Here is a 15,984-nt window from a genome sequence, read left to right as displayed (position 1 = left end):
TTCGGTCAGAACAAGAAATTCAGTTGAGCTCTTATGTTCTGCAAGCTCCTGAAGATGCAGAAGGGCTTCCAACTAGAGATGAGCTATGACTATAGTAAATGTTGCTCCCTTTGCAGTGTCATGTCCCCACCTATCCTGTAAAACCAAATATAAAAGAAATGCCTTATTTCTCTTCATCCACGGGAACCCAAATCTGTTTCACCTCTGAAAATTCTAGATGACTTGTAGAAATGGGAAGCCTACAGCACTGTACTATGTATTAATATCATGATTTGTATATAATTCTGTTTTTATTTCTGTATTCTTTTTCTGGGGATTCATAGGACTAATTATAGGAATGACCTACGATGGATTTATGACCTCAGATGTAATTTGGCGTAATTTAACAAAAGACATTTGTGTTCTCCTGGATTACGGTAATATTTTCTTTTCAATTAGGATATGTCTTTTTTCATTTTCTGTATTCCTAAATTTTATGACAGAAGCCTAAGACTCATGTAGCCCTAAAAACTTAACTATAGGCTTCAGAGGTCTCTCCCAGATTTATATACCAATTATCATTTTTGATAAGTCTGGAGGGAGAAAATATTAAATAATGTGATTGGACTGTAAACATACTATAACTTAACTATAGCTTAATTAAGATAAAAAGTAGGCTCAAGATAGAGAAGTATCTTGACAGACTTGAACATTGGGCCCTATTTAACAAAATGAAATTTAATGTAGAGAAAAGTAAGGTGCTATACTTAGGCAGAAAAACCAAATGCACAGGTATAGAATAGGTGGTACCTGGTTCAACAGTAGTAACTGAAAGAGGGATCTTGTAGTAAACAATCACTTAAATATGAGCCAGCAGTGTGCTGCAGCTGTCAAAAAAGACAATACACTCCTTGGATGCATTAATAGAGGGATAGAATCAAGATAAGATGAAGTGTTAATATCACTTTATAATGCCTGGGTAAGATCACCCTTGCAATATAGCGTCCAGTTTTAGCAGCCACAATATAAAAATAGATGTTGAGACTCTAGTAAAGTGCAGAGAAGTGCAACAAAGATGATTAGGGGATTGAAGACTAAAACATATGAAAATGGTTGCAGGAATTGAGGGTGTCTAGTTTAATGAAAAGAAGGACTAGGGGTGACATGCTAGCAGTGTTTTAATATCTATGGAGATGCTGCAAAGAAGGGGGGGTAAACCTATTCAACCATTGCTTCCTGTCCTGAAGGCAGTACAAGAAACAAGGGATAGAAATTAATCAAGGAGAGAACCAGCTAGAACTAAGGGCAAATTTCCTAACAGTTAGAACAATGAATCAGTGGAACGACTTGCCTCTAGTGGTTGTGGGTGTTCCAACAATGGAGGTTTTTAAGGAGAGCTTGGACAACCATTTATCTGAAATGGTACAGGGTTTTCTGCTTGATCAGGGGGTTGGACTAGAACAACACCTTCAAAGTTCCTTTCAAATCTGTTATTGTGTTATTAAATTCGGTTTTTCTTTCCTGGTCTGGTCTGATGCTTTTTGGGGAAAGGGCCGGAAAAAGTTGTATGCTCCATTCTTTAAGGCCTATTAGAATTCTGTATGGTAATTTTATGCTTTGGAGAGAAGATCCCGATGCATCATGTCATCTCTTCACTGACTCAGAATAATCGCTGTTCTTTTAATCCTAAAAGATAATGGCCAGTGCCCTTATAAGCAGTTGGAGTTCAGGGGGTTTCAATTAATGCCTCATAACCAACTGGCTTTTCCCATGAATTGTCCTGCTGATGTTTCAGTCACTGTTATTTAATTGCCAAATCCAAGCTCGAGTGAGTTGATGCCCCTGTGCATGCCCAAATCTTTCCCTCTGTTTTGTACCATCCTCCTATCAGTGCTCCTTTCTTCTTCTTTTTTCAGAAATGCACCCAATTTGCAGTTTCCAGATTAAATATATGGGTTCAAATACATTCTGCATTTCTCTCAAAATTTCAAACCAGAAAGCAAAGTGTTCGATCACATAACCGGTTGTTAAATCAGTTGTAGCCCACCCCTAAAGACACTCCTGATAGGACTCAGAAAACAAGCATATATATTATATTGAAGTTTTTAATCTTCAATAAAATTTTGCCAGGAAACAAATGTATTTGCTTTAGGTGTTTTGTTCTTGGTGCCTTGCTGTTGTTCATTTATCTGTCAGCTCCAACTACACTGGTCTTTAATATATTAACATAAATGTCCATTCTCCTTGTTGCATCATACAGTCCATCTAAAATCCATTGTAAATCATTCAAGTTCTCAGATAGCAACACAATATTTTCGGCATACCTGTAAATCTACACAAAACTTGACAAGCATTCCTTACGCTTATCTATCTATCTATCTATCTATCTATCTATCTATCTATCTATCTATCTATCTATCTATCTATCTACCTACCTACCTACCTACCTACCTACCTACCTACCTACCTACCTACTCCCTCAATCCTCAAATTTGGATGTTTGAAAAATGTACATTATTTGCCTTATTGGTAGAAAATAATGTTAAAAGATATAAAGAAAAATAACCACTCTCCCATGAATCTTTTTCATTTCTACAGATTGCTCTGGTCTTGCACTTGTGGATGTCCTTCTAATAAATACACGTTTAATACTACTTACTACATTGGGTCTATTTGTCAGTGAAGATATGCGGCATTTTACTGGAACGAAAATTAAAGTATGTTTTGAATATACCCTTCCCCTATGATCTGGTGTAGTAAAGTTAACAAAGAACATACTGAAAACATGTTCAGAGAATGTTTGAAAACAGACATTTTAGACTTTTAGAAATCTTTTGAAGGAAACTGAGGGGTGCCTATAAGTGAGATCAAACTAAAGAAGTAGAACACAGAGTTAGAGGAAAAAGTTAGAAAAAGTGTAGTGAGGAATCGAAAGAGATTAATGCATTGTTTATTTCCATAGAAAGATATTCACAAACTATTTCATAGCTACTCTCTCTGCATCTTCTATTAAAATGAAAACTAGTAGCAAATCTGATGATGGGCGTATATTGAATCATCCTGAATCAAGAGTATAGCTCAAGATTTGGGCTTGCTATAGACAAATGAACTCTTTTCTTTCATGCATTTATTTTAAAGATACATAGCCTATATTTCTATTTAAGTCAGTGATCTGCTGTAAAGCTATTAACTTGTTCTCATGGCAAGTTTCTTCTGTGAATTTAAGGCAATCAAGCCTTTTCCCTCATGGCACTTCAGAACAAACACCTGTGTAAGTCTTGGAGCTGGTTAAAAAAAAAAACACTTGAATTAGATACCAACTTTCTGGTAAGAATGTCATGGTTCCACTACAGTTTCCACTTGAAGTCTTTTAGTAAAAGGCTTTGTGATCTAGGAATACTTTCTATGGTATAAATCGACCGTTGACTTACCTGAACGGTCCTCCTATGTGTGCTGTGAGGGGAATCCAAGCATGGGTTAACTTTGTCCATTAGCCTAGAGACTGAGTTATGAAAATTGGTGACCACACCTCCTCTGACTGGTAAGGTCAGTTTTGTACGAAGTCAGCCGTTTAATGATGTATAACAATAACAAAATAGGCCGGAGCCTAACAGGTATACAAACACGGCAACAATAACAAGATACAACCAGTCACAAACAGTCATAGTCAAGTCAGAGATCAGAGTCAATCAGGTGAAAGTCATGACAGCCCTGCCCAGCCGAAGCTGCGGGCGGGTTTGGATTCCCCTCGCAGCACACATAGAAGGACCGTTCAGGTAAGTTAACGGTCGTTCTCCTGTGTGCTGCTTGGGGAATCCAAGCATGGGACATGCCAAAGCAACTAAGAGTCAGGGCAGGAGCTAGGCTGGCCAAGGTCCCCCACAGGGGGGAGCACCTGTTGCAGCACACGCCGCCCAAAGGAGGCCTCAGCCGAGGCATACACATCAACTTTGTAGTGTCAGATGAATGGTGAAGGTATAGACCAGGTTGCCGCCCTACAGATTTCTTCCACTGAAGCTTGCGTGGCCCAGGCCGCTGTGGTAGCCGCACTCCTGGTAGAATGGGGAGTGATGCGCCTGGGTACCTGCCAAGATTGACTGCCATAAGCAAGGGCGATGCAGGCCTTCAACCAGCGACCTATCGTATGGGAAGAAACCTTCTGCCCCATCGACAATGGCTGAAAGGACATGAAAAGCACCTCCGAACGCCTGAAAGATGCTGTGCGTTTCACGTAGCGACGAAGGACCCTGCGCACATCCAGGTGATGCCATTGGCGCTCCTGCGGATGAGAAGGTTTGGGGCAAAAGTTCGGGAGGACGAGTTCCTGAGCCCTCTGAAATAACGTGTTGATTTTTGGAAGAAAGGCAGGGTCCAAATGGAGAACGACTCTGTTGGGGTGGAAAATATAGAGGTCCACCCGAACTGACAGCGCCGCCAGTTCAGAAACCCGTCTAGCTGGTGTAATGGCCACCAAAAACACGGTCTTAAGAGTCAGTAGTCGAAGACTGATGGAAGTAATAGGTTCGAATGGAGAGTCCATAAGCGCCCTGAGCACTAAGGTCAAATCCCATGTAGGGTAGCGGTGCACGGTCGGAGGCCAGATGTTGGCCACCCGCTTCAGGAAAGCCTTGACTTGTGAATGTTGAGACAATGAACGACCCTGACCGCCCCCAATCACCGTGGCCAAAGCCGTGACCTGCCTGCGAAGCGTGTTGGGTGCCAAACCTTTGTTGAGACCCGACTGCAGAAAATCCAAAACTCAGGGCACCGAATCCTGCAGGGGGTCTGCCCCCGCCCGGCAGCACCATCTGCAAAAGGCCTGCCAAGTAGCCTCGTAAATCCGAGTGGTGGAGGGGCGACGAGCCGCTTGAATTGTGGCGATGACCTCGTTGGAGTAGTGAAGCTCGATCAGCAGAGCCCGCTCACGTGCCACACGGCTAACTGCAACAACTGGGGGTTTGGGTGTATGAGAGCCCCCTGGCAGAGCTGGATTTGTTCGTCCGGAATTCTCCACGGGCGTGAGATCGACAGGTATACAAGGTTGACATACCAGGGGCGCCGCGACCACATCGGAGCCACCAGGAGGACTTCCCCCTGCTCCATCAGTATCTTTTGTATGACCGCCGGGATCACTGGCAGCAGCGGGAAGGCGTAGAGAAGGCCGGCTGGCCACGGGCTGCTCAGGGCATCCACCCTCTCCGCCCCGGGAGTCACATATCTGGAGTAAAAGCGAGGCAGTTGAGCGTTGTGAAGTTGTGCGAACAAGTCCACTACTGGGCTGCCGAACCAGTGAGAGAGCTGTTGGAAGAGCTCGGGATGGAGTTGCCACTCCACATGATCCACCGTGGCTCTGCTCAACCAATCTGCCTGGACGTTGGAGTCGCCCGAGATATGCTCCACCTGGAGCGACAACAGTCTGGACTCCGCCCAGTGATGCAACATCTCCGCCTCCAACATGAGGGCCCTGGAGTGCGTGCCCCCTTGGCGGTTGACATGCGCTTTGGCAGCCACATTGTCCGTTAGGATCAGTACGTGGTTGTGGCTCACAATGTCCTGGAACTCCCGTAGGGACAGACGGATGGCCCGGAGCTCTAACCAATTGATGCTGTTGGTCAGCTCCCGACTTGACCAACCGGTGCCACCCAGTTCAAGGCATGGCCGCCCCACTCGAAGAGGCTGGCATCTGTCGTAACCTGGATACGATCCGGCTCCTTGAATAGGCAGCCTTTGAAAAGCTTGGAGGATGTCCACCACCAAAGGGATCTGAGTGGCTTGGACGGTAGTCGAACTTTGAGCTGTGAATGACTGCTGTGAGACCTTTGATAAGGGAGCAGGAACCATTGCAGAGGTCGTGCGTGAAATCTGGCCCATGGAACGATGTCAATGCATGAAATCATCTTGCCTAACAGCTGGAAGAGCAGGGCCAGGGGCACAAGGCGCTGAGCTGACATCTGGGTCGCCAGTCGTTGGATGCTCTGACATCTCTCCAAGGACAGGAAAACCTCGCATGTGGCAGAATTGATAACAGTCCCTAAGTGAAGCAGCGATGTAGTAGGCTGCAGATGACTCTTGGGAAGATTCAGGACAAAACCGTGCCTCCACAGGGAGTCCATCGTTACTTGAAGATCCCAAAGGGCCTGTTCCCGGGACGGTGACAGGACCAAGATGTCATCTAAGTAACAATTCACTCTCATGGGAAGCGAGCGAAGGGAAGCCGCCACCACTGCCAGGAGCTTGGTAAAGGTATGTGGTGCCGAGGAGAGATCGAATGGCAAGGCTTTGTACTGGAAATGTCGGTCTGCAAACTGGAAGCACAGAAACTTGCGATGTGCCGGGTGAATGGGCACATGGAGGTACGCTTCCTTGATGTCGACTGATGTCATCAAGTCACCCTGGCGGATGGCTGCCAGGATGCTCTTTAAGGACTGCATTTTGAACCTTTGGTACTTGATGTACCAATTGAGTCTTTTCAGATCTAAAATGGCCCGCCATCCCCCTGAGTTCTTGGGTACCAGAAACAATATTGAGTAAAACCCCAGGCCTTTCTGCCCTCTGGGAACCTGTTCTATGGCATTGATGGATAAGAGATGATGTATTTCGGCTTCCATGAGGCGCCGTTTCACAGAGCATCTGGGGACTGGACACCTGATGAATTGTCTCGGGGGGATGGAGAGAAATTCCAGGGTGAGGCCCAGTCTCACCACCTGAAGGGCCCAGGCGTCGGACATGGTCTCCTCACACTGATGAGCGAAGTCCAGCAGGCGGCCGCCCACTGGCACCTCGCCTTGGGAGTAACCGGTACCTTCAAAAGGACCGGTTACCAGATCCACGAAAGGACCACCTATTATGGGATTGCGCCTGATGCTGTTGGCGTCCCATATTCCTGGACCCCGCACGGTCCTGGCCGTGATCCTGAGTCTGGTGGAACGGCCTATTGTAGTGGGGAACAAAGGGAGCCGCTGAATATCCCGAGTAGCCACCTCGAAAGGACTGGCGTCTACCATATGGCTGCTGCCTCCTGTTGATGCGTCCCCCAGTGGAGGGGAGAACATTGAATGAGTATGGGATCAAGAACGGCCCCAAACAATGCCCCGCCCTTAAAGGGTGTGGAAGCTAAGCGCTATTTAGACTTAACATCTGCCTGCCAATGGCGAAGCCACAGCAGTCGCCTGGACGCTACATTGGAAACTACAGCTCGGGAAGCGAACTTGGCCGCATTAAGAGTGGCATCCGCCGAGAATTCCAGGGCAGCCATAATTTTGGTGACATCTTGGTGAAGACGCACCTCATCAGGGGCTAGCCTTTCCTGTAATTGCTTGAGCCAAAGAACTGAGGTTCTATTAAAGAATGATGCTGCTGTCACAGCGTGCAAGGCCCATGCTGCAGCCTGGTGAGTCTTACGAATGACAGTTTCGACCTTGCGATCCTCCGCTTTCAGACCCTCAGAAATCTCAGAGGGAATGAGGGCCAGGGAGGCCAGAGCCGCTACTGGTGGATCCACAGTCGGGAACTGCAAAATACTCTCCAAATCAGGAGTGGAGGTGTACAGTTTCCTGTCCCCATTGCTTGGAGGGGTAACCGCAGTCAGTTGATCCCACTGTTTTTGAATAAGATCCATAAAGAGTTTTGGAGAAGGAATCACCTCCTGCAGTGAGACCGGCTCAGCGAAGAGTCGCTCAGTGGAATCAAGGCCTATTGCAGAACCATCCTTAGAAGCCATGTCTCCCATATGGGTAGCGGCCTTAGCTTTATACAACAATGACTTGAATAACGTGGGTCGAAATAAGCTCGAGGAATTAGGCTGATCGAAGATCAAACTCTCATCATCAGAGAACTCCCTATCAATCAATTCCCCTTCCTCCACTAATGCTGAATCCTCGCTGTAAGTAGAAGGAAGAGGCAAAGAAGACCCAGCTGTAATATCGGGAAGATCCATCTGTGGGACCTGAAGACTAGGCCCACTAGGGGCACTGGTAGTCACAGGGGGTTGGTTTCTACGGATCAATTCCGTAGCTGCAGAAATCATCTGGTAAAGATCTGGGGAAAAACCCTGATCATAGGCTTCTATAGGCCTGAGGCCTGCAGCAGTGGGAGTAAAGGTGGCGGAGGGCCCAGCACGGGGCATCAAGTAAGCTGAGGTAGCCTGGGCTTCAGCAACAACTGGGGGAAGTTGGATCCCCAACCCCCCCACCTCAGCCTCCGGAATAACGGGCAGTGGGCAATCAGGAGACCAGGCCTGGTGTCCTGCAGGTGATGGAATAGGAGCTGGAGAAATACGCTGAGAAACTAGCATGGAAGGAGAAACTCTACCTTCCCCAGAAGCCTTAGAAACGTTCTTTGATTTATCTTTCTTTTTATGGCCTTTATCCGGAGCCCCAGATACCTCCCTGGGCCTCTGGCTAGTGGCTCTAGATGCAGCCCTACCAGGACTCGAACTAATCCCCATTTGGGCAGACTGCTGGGCCTCAGTAGATGACTCTACAGTACCCCCTGAGGTGGATTGATCGGCCATTGTAACTTTAAGAAGTGAAAAGACTCAAATAATACAAAAAGGCCCCGGTTTACTGTGCAAGAACTGCAGCCTCATGGTTAACAAAGGCAGCGGCAGCGCGATCCTCTCACCAGGCGATCAAGCTCGAAGTGAGGGAAGTGGGAGGGGCGATGACTCAGCAGCCTTCCCGGCGCGAAGAGACCAACGCCCCATCCCAAAGGCCTAGGGCGCATGCGTCGGAAACGGCTCCAAAATGGCGGGCGCAATTCAAGCGCCAAAATTCAAACCAGCCGTTAGATGGCAAGCCAGTCCGAGACTCCCCCGCAGGAAGAGAAGCCGGCGGCAGCGTTGTACGATCCTGTCACTCCCAGCAACAATGTAGCCAGGCAAACCGTGCCGCAAACAGCGGGCGAATGTGGCTGGTTCCTCCCGGAGCAACCGCTCCACGAACGGCGGGCATTTCCGGTCCTCCGATTCGGTTGGCAAAGGCTGCAGGCACAGCAACAAGCCATCGGCTACAAACCTTATCGCGAAGCCCAAATGGCAAGCACATAGGGTAGAACGGGCGCTAAGCCCAGCGCCAAGCCTCCCATCCAATGATCCAGGCTAGTTCCAAGCCCAAATGCAGTGGCTGTAAGAGCCAGCAATGCCTGCCACGAATCCAGGCAGTCAGGAAAACCGGCAGACAGCGAACTGCCACCTCTCCTTACATGTAATAAGAAAACACTCACACACATCACTTGAAAATCCAAATAAAGGCAACTTTATCTCAGAAGACTGGAGAGAAAATTGGTATACGTCTCGTCTGGCTGGACTGAGTAAAAAAACTGACCTTACCAGTCAGAGGAGGCGTGGTCACCAATTTGCATAACTCAGTCTCTAGGCTAATGGACAAAGTTAACCCATGCTTGGATTCCCCTCGCAGCACACAGGAGAAGTAAGAATTCCTATGTTGGACTGCTATCTGTGGCAGTCATTCTAAGAAAGTAGAAAAGATTTAACTGAAAAAAATTAACAAGGTTAACTGGATAGATAAGCAGTTGTGGTGGTGGAAAAAAACCACAAAGAATCTACAACAATGGGTTCTGTATAAACATTTGAGAGTAGAAACCTAAGAATGATGATGTAACTGCCCTCCTTTGCAATTCCAGCAGCCAAATTCCTCAATTAAACCAAGTCCCCATGCCTGAAATATTTGGCAATTAAATGCTAATACAAACTCAGGAGAAATGTATAATATTAGGACACAGCACTGTATCGAGGTGGTCTATGTATTAGCAATAGCACTTAGACTTATATACTGCTTTACAGTGCTTTACAGCCCTCTCTAAGTGGTTTACAGAGTCAGCATATTGCCCCCAAAATTTGGGTGCTCATTTTACCGACTTCGCAAGGATGGAAGGCTGAGTCAACCTTGAGCCTGGTGAGATTCAATTGCCAAATTGCAGTCAGTCAGCAGTCAGCAGAAGTAGCCTGCAGTACTGCACTCTAACCACTGCGCCATTTCGGCTCTTAGGTGAATATGTAATATAATATATAATATATTTCTGCACTTGCTTTGCAAGCTTTAGAAGTTTTAATTTCTCCATACATTTCTGCTTTTTCATTTTACCTTTTCTTTCTTCCAGTTCAACAAACCATCTTTATGTGGCTTTGAAACGGTGAGAAATTGCTAATATTTTTGCTACGGTCATACTCATAACATTCAATTATTTGACATGCTATTTCACAACATAATCACAAACACTTGAAAGAGGTTTAGAGGTTTATTGGATTTATATGCCGCCCTTCTCCCAAGGACTCAGGGCTGCGTACAACATAAAAGAAAACACATATTACAAAAATTAAAAGGGACATTAAATAAAGTATCCAAACAACCCAATTGATTTTACTATAAAATTTTAAAAATTAAATTAAAATTAACAATCAAATCAATCCTATATTTTATATTCTTCAGGCCAGGCAGCTTCTGACTTCTCTAAGTACTTGCTTTCAACATCTTTCTTTTAAAAGAAAAAGAAAAGAGAGGAAGGAAGGGTCTTCAAAATGATACATTAGAATATACAACCAAATTATGAAATGCAGTATACTTAGTTTTCAGCCTACTTCTTGGTAAGACAGAACAATATGGGATAGACAGTATCATTACCTGATGGATTTGTAGTTGGCTGACCAACCACACTCAGCATGTGGTCCTTAATACAACTACATATACTTGGAGGGAATTATGCAGAGGGGTTCCCCAGGGTTGTTTCTTGTGACCAACTTCTTAATAAATGACCTAGATGAGAGGATTGAAGGGGCACTTGTCAAATTTGCAGTTAACACAAAAGTGGGAGGAATTGCAAAGATACAGGATTCAGTACTTTGCTTAACACTGCTGTACTGTTCTATATGGCACTTGTGAGCAACATTTGGAATAGTGACTCCAGTTCTGATCACTGCAATACAAAAAAAGCCCTAGGAAGAGTACAGAGAACAACAAAGATGGCAAGGAGTCTGGAAACTAAATCCTATGAAGAATGGCTAAAGCAATTACTGTATATACATTTAGCTTCACAAAGATAAGACTGGAGACCTGATATCAGTCTTCCAAGGAGAAAGTTTCTGACAGTGAGAATGATCAATCAATAGCACAGCTTGTCTCTCAGAGTTGTGGGTGCTCCATTGTTGGAGGTTTTCAAGAAATGATTGAACAACCATTTGTCTGAGATGGTATGAAGACTCCTGCCTTGGGCAAGGAGTTGGTCTAGAAGACTTCCAAGGTTCCTTCCAACTCTATGATTTTATGATTCTATTAAATAACTTTTGTGAAGCCATATTGTTGCTGGGCAAGTTTGATATTCTTAATACAGAATTGATCATGATTCAGACAAGAAATGAACAGGCAATGTTCTAATAAAATTTAAGATGCCAGTTAATGTCTCTCCTTCTCTTGATATATTTCCAGTCTTGCCTGCTTTATCCCACCCTTCAGCAGGTTTATGTTGCAGAACATATTATTGCTGAGGGTCAAAATCCAGTAGCACCTCAAGGCCTACTGGTCACAAGGACATTGTATCTGCTATAGACACTCTCCTATTTAAAGATTACAGTGGTTGCATGAATGATTTGGGAGGGATAATGAGCTAGCAATTTGTAGGCATTTGGTGTCAAGATTATGTTGGTTACAAGTGTTGTTGCCATCTGTGGAGTTATGTCTGTTACTGACATAAAATGAGGATATAGTAGTAACCCTTGAACAAAAGCAAAGAGTTTAGAGATTTCTGGGTGTTGGACAAGATTTTTTAAACTTGATAGCCCTGTTTTATATTGTAGTTTGTGACATACGTATGTACAAGTAATGTTCCCAATTCCCATCATTTAAGAGTAAACTTTTTTTAATCCCTAGTAAGAGTCAAATATCTAAGTAGCATCAAGTAGGTTCTGTGAATGTATTTCTTATTATATGGCCTACAGGCTTCTTTTTATTAACCATGATTGGTTAATTCCATTTTATTCTTGAATTACTGGATTTACTCTTCCATAATAAGGTTATAGTGATGGTCTCTGTTGTTAATTGCCGTTGTCACCAGAACTGCAACTAGAGATCCTGGGGTGTCATCTAACCTTGCTGGCATTTGATAATCCTAACATCTATCTTCCTCCGTTTCACTTGTGGCAGAAGGAAAATGAAATTCAGATGAAGTGGGTCCAATCATATATAATACTTAGATACATCATGTTCCAATTTATATGTTAAGTATTCATTTCACATTTTGATTTCCACAGGCTGATTATTATGAAGCAAAAATCTGGTATAATCTTCAGTGTTTAGCTAACAGAGAAGCCCATGAAGGTAAGAAAACCAGATTTTCCAGCAGTAAAATGTGTGATGCACAAAGGTATGTCCAAAATAGTAAATGAGAATTATTTTATAAATTATCGGTGCTTTTTAAGTGATTGCCATGATATATGTCTACAACTTTGTAAGGTTTAGTAATAAAGACACTATAGCTGAACCTACTAATAAGAATTTCATGAGGTTATCAAGGCCATATCATATCATTTGTGTAAAAGCTCTTAGATCTGATCCCCTCAAGAGTTCTATTTAATCTTTACAAAACTAATAGTGAGTATTCATATTATCTCAAAATAAAATGCTAAAATTGTAAGTATGCAGTTAATTAAGGTAGCAGTATTAAAAGTTTAAATTCACATTAAGAGTTAATAGGTGTGTGTTTTAAGATCAATGATAGTTCGACTTTAAACCATGTTGGACCATTCAGGTCCACAACAGTTGGCCAAAGTCAATCAAATACCCAATCTTTTGTTAAGTCCATTAAAGAATGAACAGTAAACTCACACATAGTTGAGTTTAAGGACAGAACTTCAAATTATCTTAGCGCAAAGCAGGACCCCACAGCTATGAACTGTAATTATATAAATTTAGCATTTTTTATCTTAGTATTTTTGTCTACTACAAAAACTTGTTATTTTTATCTACTAGGCCAATGTGACTTGTTAGCATGTTGTCATTAAGAAGAAAAAAACTGGGATTAGAGTAATCCCCAAAGTTCCAAAAGTGGATAGAATTTATTTTGCAAGAGGGCAATGTTGAGGTGTTAAAACTTGAGCAGGGTTGAAGCAGAGGTGGGTTCCTCCCGGTTAGGCCCAGATTGGGTGAATTGGTAGTAGCGGCAATGGGATGCTCCGTCCACCGGCCCGGACGCTTCTGCGCATGCGCAGAAGTGTCACATTCGTCCACGAGCGAACCGGTAGTAAAAAAAAATTGGCAACCCACCACTGAGTTGAAGCAAATATTATGCTCCTTAATTCCCCCTATAATTGAAAAAAAAATGGAAGGGGCCCTAAGTACTACCATGAAGATGCTGATAATCCTCTGGCCTCACATTTTATATCCCAGTATAACCTCAGTATTAATATAAGCCCAGTAAAGTTGCAATACTTGGAATAGAGTACCACAATGTAAAATATTTTGACCCCACATAGAAAAAAAAAAGAAAATTTCTTATTCACAAGTTTGGTTTCCTAAACCAAAAGAGCAACAAAATGCTTTACTTTATTTAATAATGATACTTATAATGGATGTAAACCTTTCTTTCTATAGAATATTTCATACACAATATTTAGTTATAATATTAAAGTATTGGACAGATCCAAATTCAAGGTCACTCCCAGTCATGGAAGTTTATGATGCTTTCATCTCTTATTTGAAAGAGAGACTAGTATATAACACACTTCAAACTTTTTCAGAAAGTTTTACGCAACAAAATATATAATAGCCACAGATACGATCCCATTAACCTAATTTAAATGTTTAGTACAGTCTAGGAAAGCTTTTCTGCCAAATATTTTAGTTCATTATACATTATACGTTAATAATTTATATTTGATGCTAAAAAGTATGGAGTATGAAAATGCTACAACGCTACTGATAATTTTATTTATTAAATGTTTATGCTATCCATCTTCCCTATAACGTGACTCTGGGTGACTAATCAAAAGTGAATTACTCATCAAAAGATTTCTAAAAACAGAAAGTCATGTCAATTTGTGCTACATTGCTTTTTAAAAGAAAGAAGCTACCTTTTTGTACAATTGTTCACATGTAACTAGATATGTACATCTTTGTACTTTAGCAATGTAAGCAATTGAATGCACTTCGTTTTTCTTCTAGTGGATTATGTCAGCCTCACATTCAACAAAGATAAGTCATTGAGTCAGGTAAGACAAATAAAGACCATTTTTATCATAGCTTCCTCTATTTTGTTCAATATAGAAGCTGACCCAGGAACATCATACAGAGGATTGAGCACAATGTCCATAAAAATCCAATTTTAGTAATTGATAACCATGCAGAGTCATTTCTGCCACTGCTGGAGAGAAGGTTTGATGCTATGTGGGAAGGAAGGAAAGAAAGAAAAAGGAGAGGGGGGGAGAGAGGGGGGGAGGGGAGGGACAGAACAAGGGATGTGTGTGTGAGTGTGTGTGTGTGTGTGTGTTCTGACCCCCCCCCCTGCCGAGACAAGCTTAAGTGGAATGTACTTTAATAGCAAGAAACCAAAACCTCGGTGGCTGAAACCAAGCATAAGAAATAGATAAGGACCCTGGTAGCAACTCAGACAAACCTTGGCAGCAATCCAGCCTGCCAAGGTAGTTACAAAACTTTTAGTCAATGCGTTGACTTCTGCAAAGAGGGGCGTGTGCACAAGTAGTCTTTTTATAGTCTGGAGAGGAGCCTAATGACCACCAGCTGAGTGCAATTATCTCCTGTAACTGCGCAACTGTTCCTGATGCCTATTAGCTCTTCGGTGCTGGGCATCCAGGAATAACTCACTGCTGGACCCAGGCTCATGCTCCCTTGTCTCCTCCCACTGGTCCAAGGCTCAGGCGCCTTCTGGTGGCCAACCAGCCTCTCTGCGCCCTGCTCAGAGTTGGAACCCTGTCCAGGGTCCTCCACATCCTCCAGAGCCGACTCATAGGGCCCCTCGCTGTCGGAGTCTGGTGGCAACTCCAACGGCTCCTGCTGGGCCACAACCAATGTTTCCTCTAAGCTGCGCTGGTGCGCGGCCGCGCACGTGGCAACAAAACACCGCGCAGCAGTTTCCAATGGCCACCCAGTGGTTTTTGTGAGATGCCTTCCACGATAATAGGAGAGGAGAGCCAGCCTGGAGACAGAAATCTGTTCTAGGTCCACAAGGCAGAAAGTAGCTGAGAGAAGGGGTGTGGGGGTTGGGAGAAGGCATGGGACGGGCTCCCAGCAGCGGCTGCTCGGATTTGCCATTTGAGAGAGAGAGAGAGAGAGAGGGAGGGCGGGAGGGGGAGAACGCGAGTGTGTGTATCCCTCCTTCCTTCAGCCCAGCACTCTCGCTGGCATTCTGGCCAGGTGAGAGGGACTGCAGAGAGTCTCCTCGAGTCCAGGGCAGCAAGTCATTTGATGGGAAAATTGCCTCTTGGAAGGAATGACCCACTTGGCTCCCGCTTCGTCTCTCCTGCCTCGATTCTCTGTTCGGTCGTTGGGCGGCAGATTGAAAGCGGGAGCCAAGCCAGGTCAGTCCTTCCAAGAGGCAAGTTTCCCATCGAATGGCTCGCTGCCCTAGACTCGAGGAGACCCTCTGCAGTCCCTCTCATCTGGCCGGGAAGCCAGCAAGAGTGTTGGGCTGAAGGAAGGAGGGATTCTCTCTCTCTCTCTCTCTCTCTCTCTCTCTCTCTCTCTCTCTCTCTCTCTCTCTCTCTCTCTCTCTCTCTCTCTCTCTCTCTCTCTCTCTCTCTCTCTCTCTCTCTCGGCAGGCTTAGCACTTTGTTAAGTTTGTTTCTCTCTGCATTGTTTATATATACATGTCTCCATGGATGCAATTGTGCAAGCATTTTTTTCCTCTTTAAAAGAATTTTTGGATTTCTCCTCCACAAACCTCTAAGACTGAAAGAGTTAGAGTTGAAATATAAAGAGACTGTCAATCGCCTGTTAGATTGATAGGCAATTATGGACTATCTTGATTATATCCTCCTTA

The 15,984-nt window shown here is 44.1% G+C and overlaps 1 protein-coding gene across 1 annotated transcript in view; it reads left to right on the top strand.

The window, feature by feature from the left end:
• The window catches only part of LOC148049745 (cation channel sperm-associated auxiliary subunit beta-like), a 72,252-nt gene that overhangs the window by 14,755 nt on the left and 41,513 nt on the right, over positions 1 to 15,984 (top strand). Inside the window, exons 7-12 of the mRNA XM_087704623.1 lie at positions 324 to 416; positions 2,578 to 2,696; positions 3,818 to 3,826; positions 10,099 to 10,131; positions 12,242 to 12,308; positions 14,151 to 14,197. Coding sequence (XP_087560749.1) covers positions 324 to 416; positions 2,578 to 2,696; positions 3,818 to 3,826; positions 10,099 to 10,131; positions 12,242 to 12,308; positions 14,151 to 14,197 — 368 coding nt within the window. The remainder of the gene's footprint in view (positions 1 to 323; positions 417 to 2,577; positions 2,697 to 3,817; positions 3,827 to 10,098; positions 10,132 to 12,241; positions 12,309 to 14,150; positions 14,198 to 15,984) is intronic.

This window comes from Thamnophis sirtalis, unplaced genomic scaffold (genome assembly GCF_051295495.1).
Source record: "Thamnophis sirtalis isolate CommonGarterSnake01/CBP01778 unplaced genomic scaffold, rThaSir2_p1.2 scaffold_1, whole genome shotgun sequence".
Classification (NCBI taxonomy): domain Eukaryota; kingdom Metazoa; phylum Chordata; class Lepidosauria; order Squamata; family Natricidae; genus Thamnophis; species Thamnophis sirtalis.
Note: the sequence above shows the minus strand (reverse complement) of the source record. Positions and strands in the feature narration are given on the sequence as shown.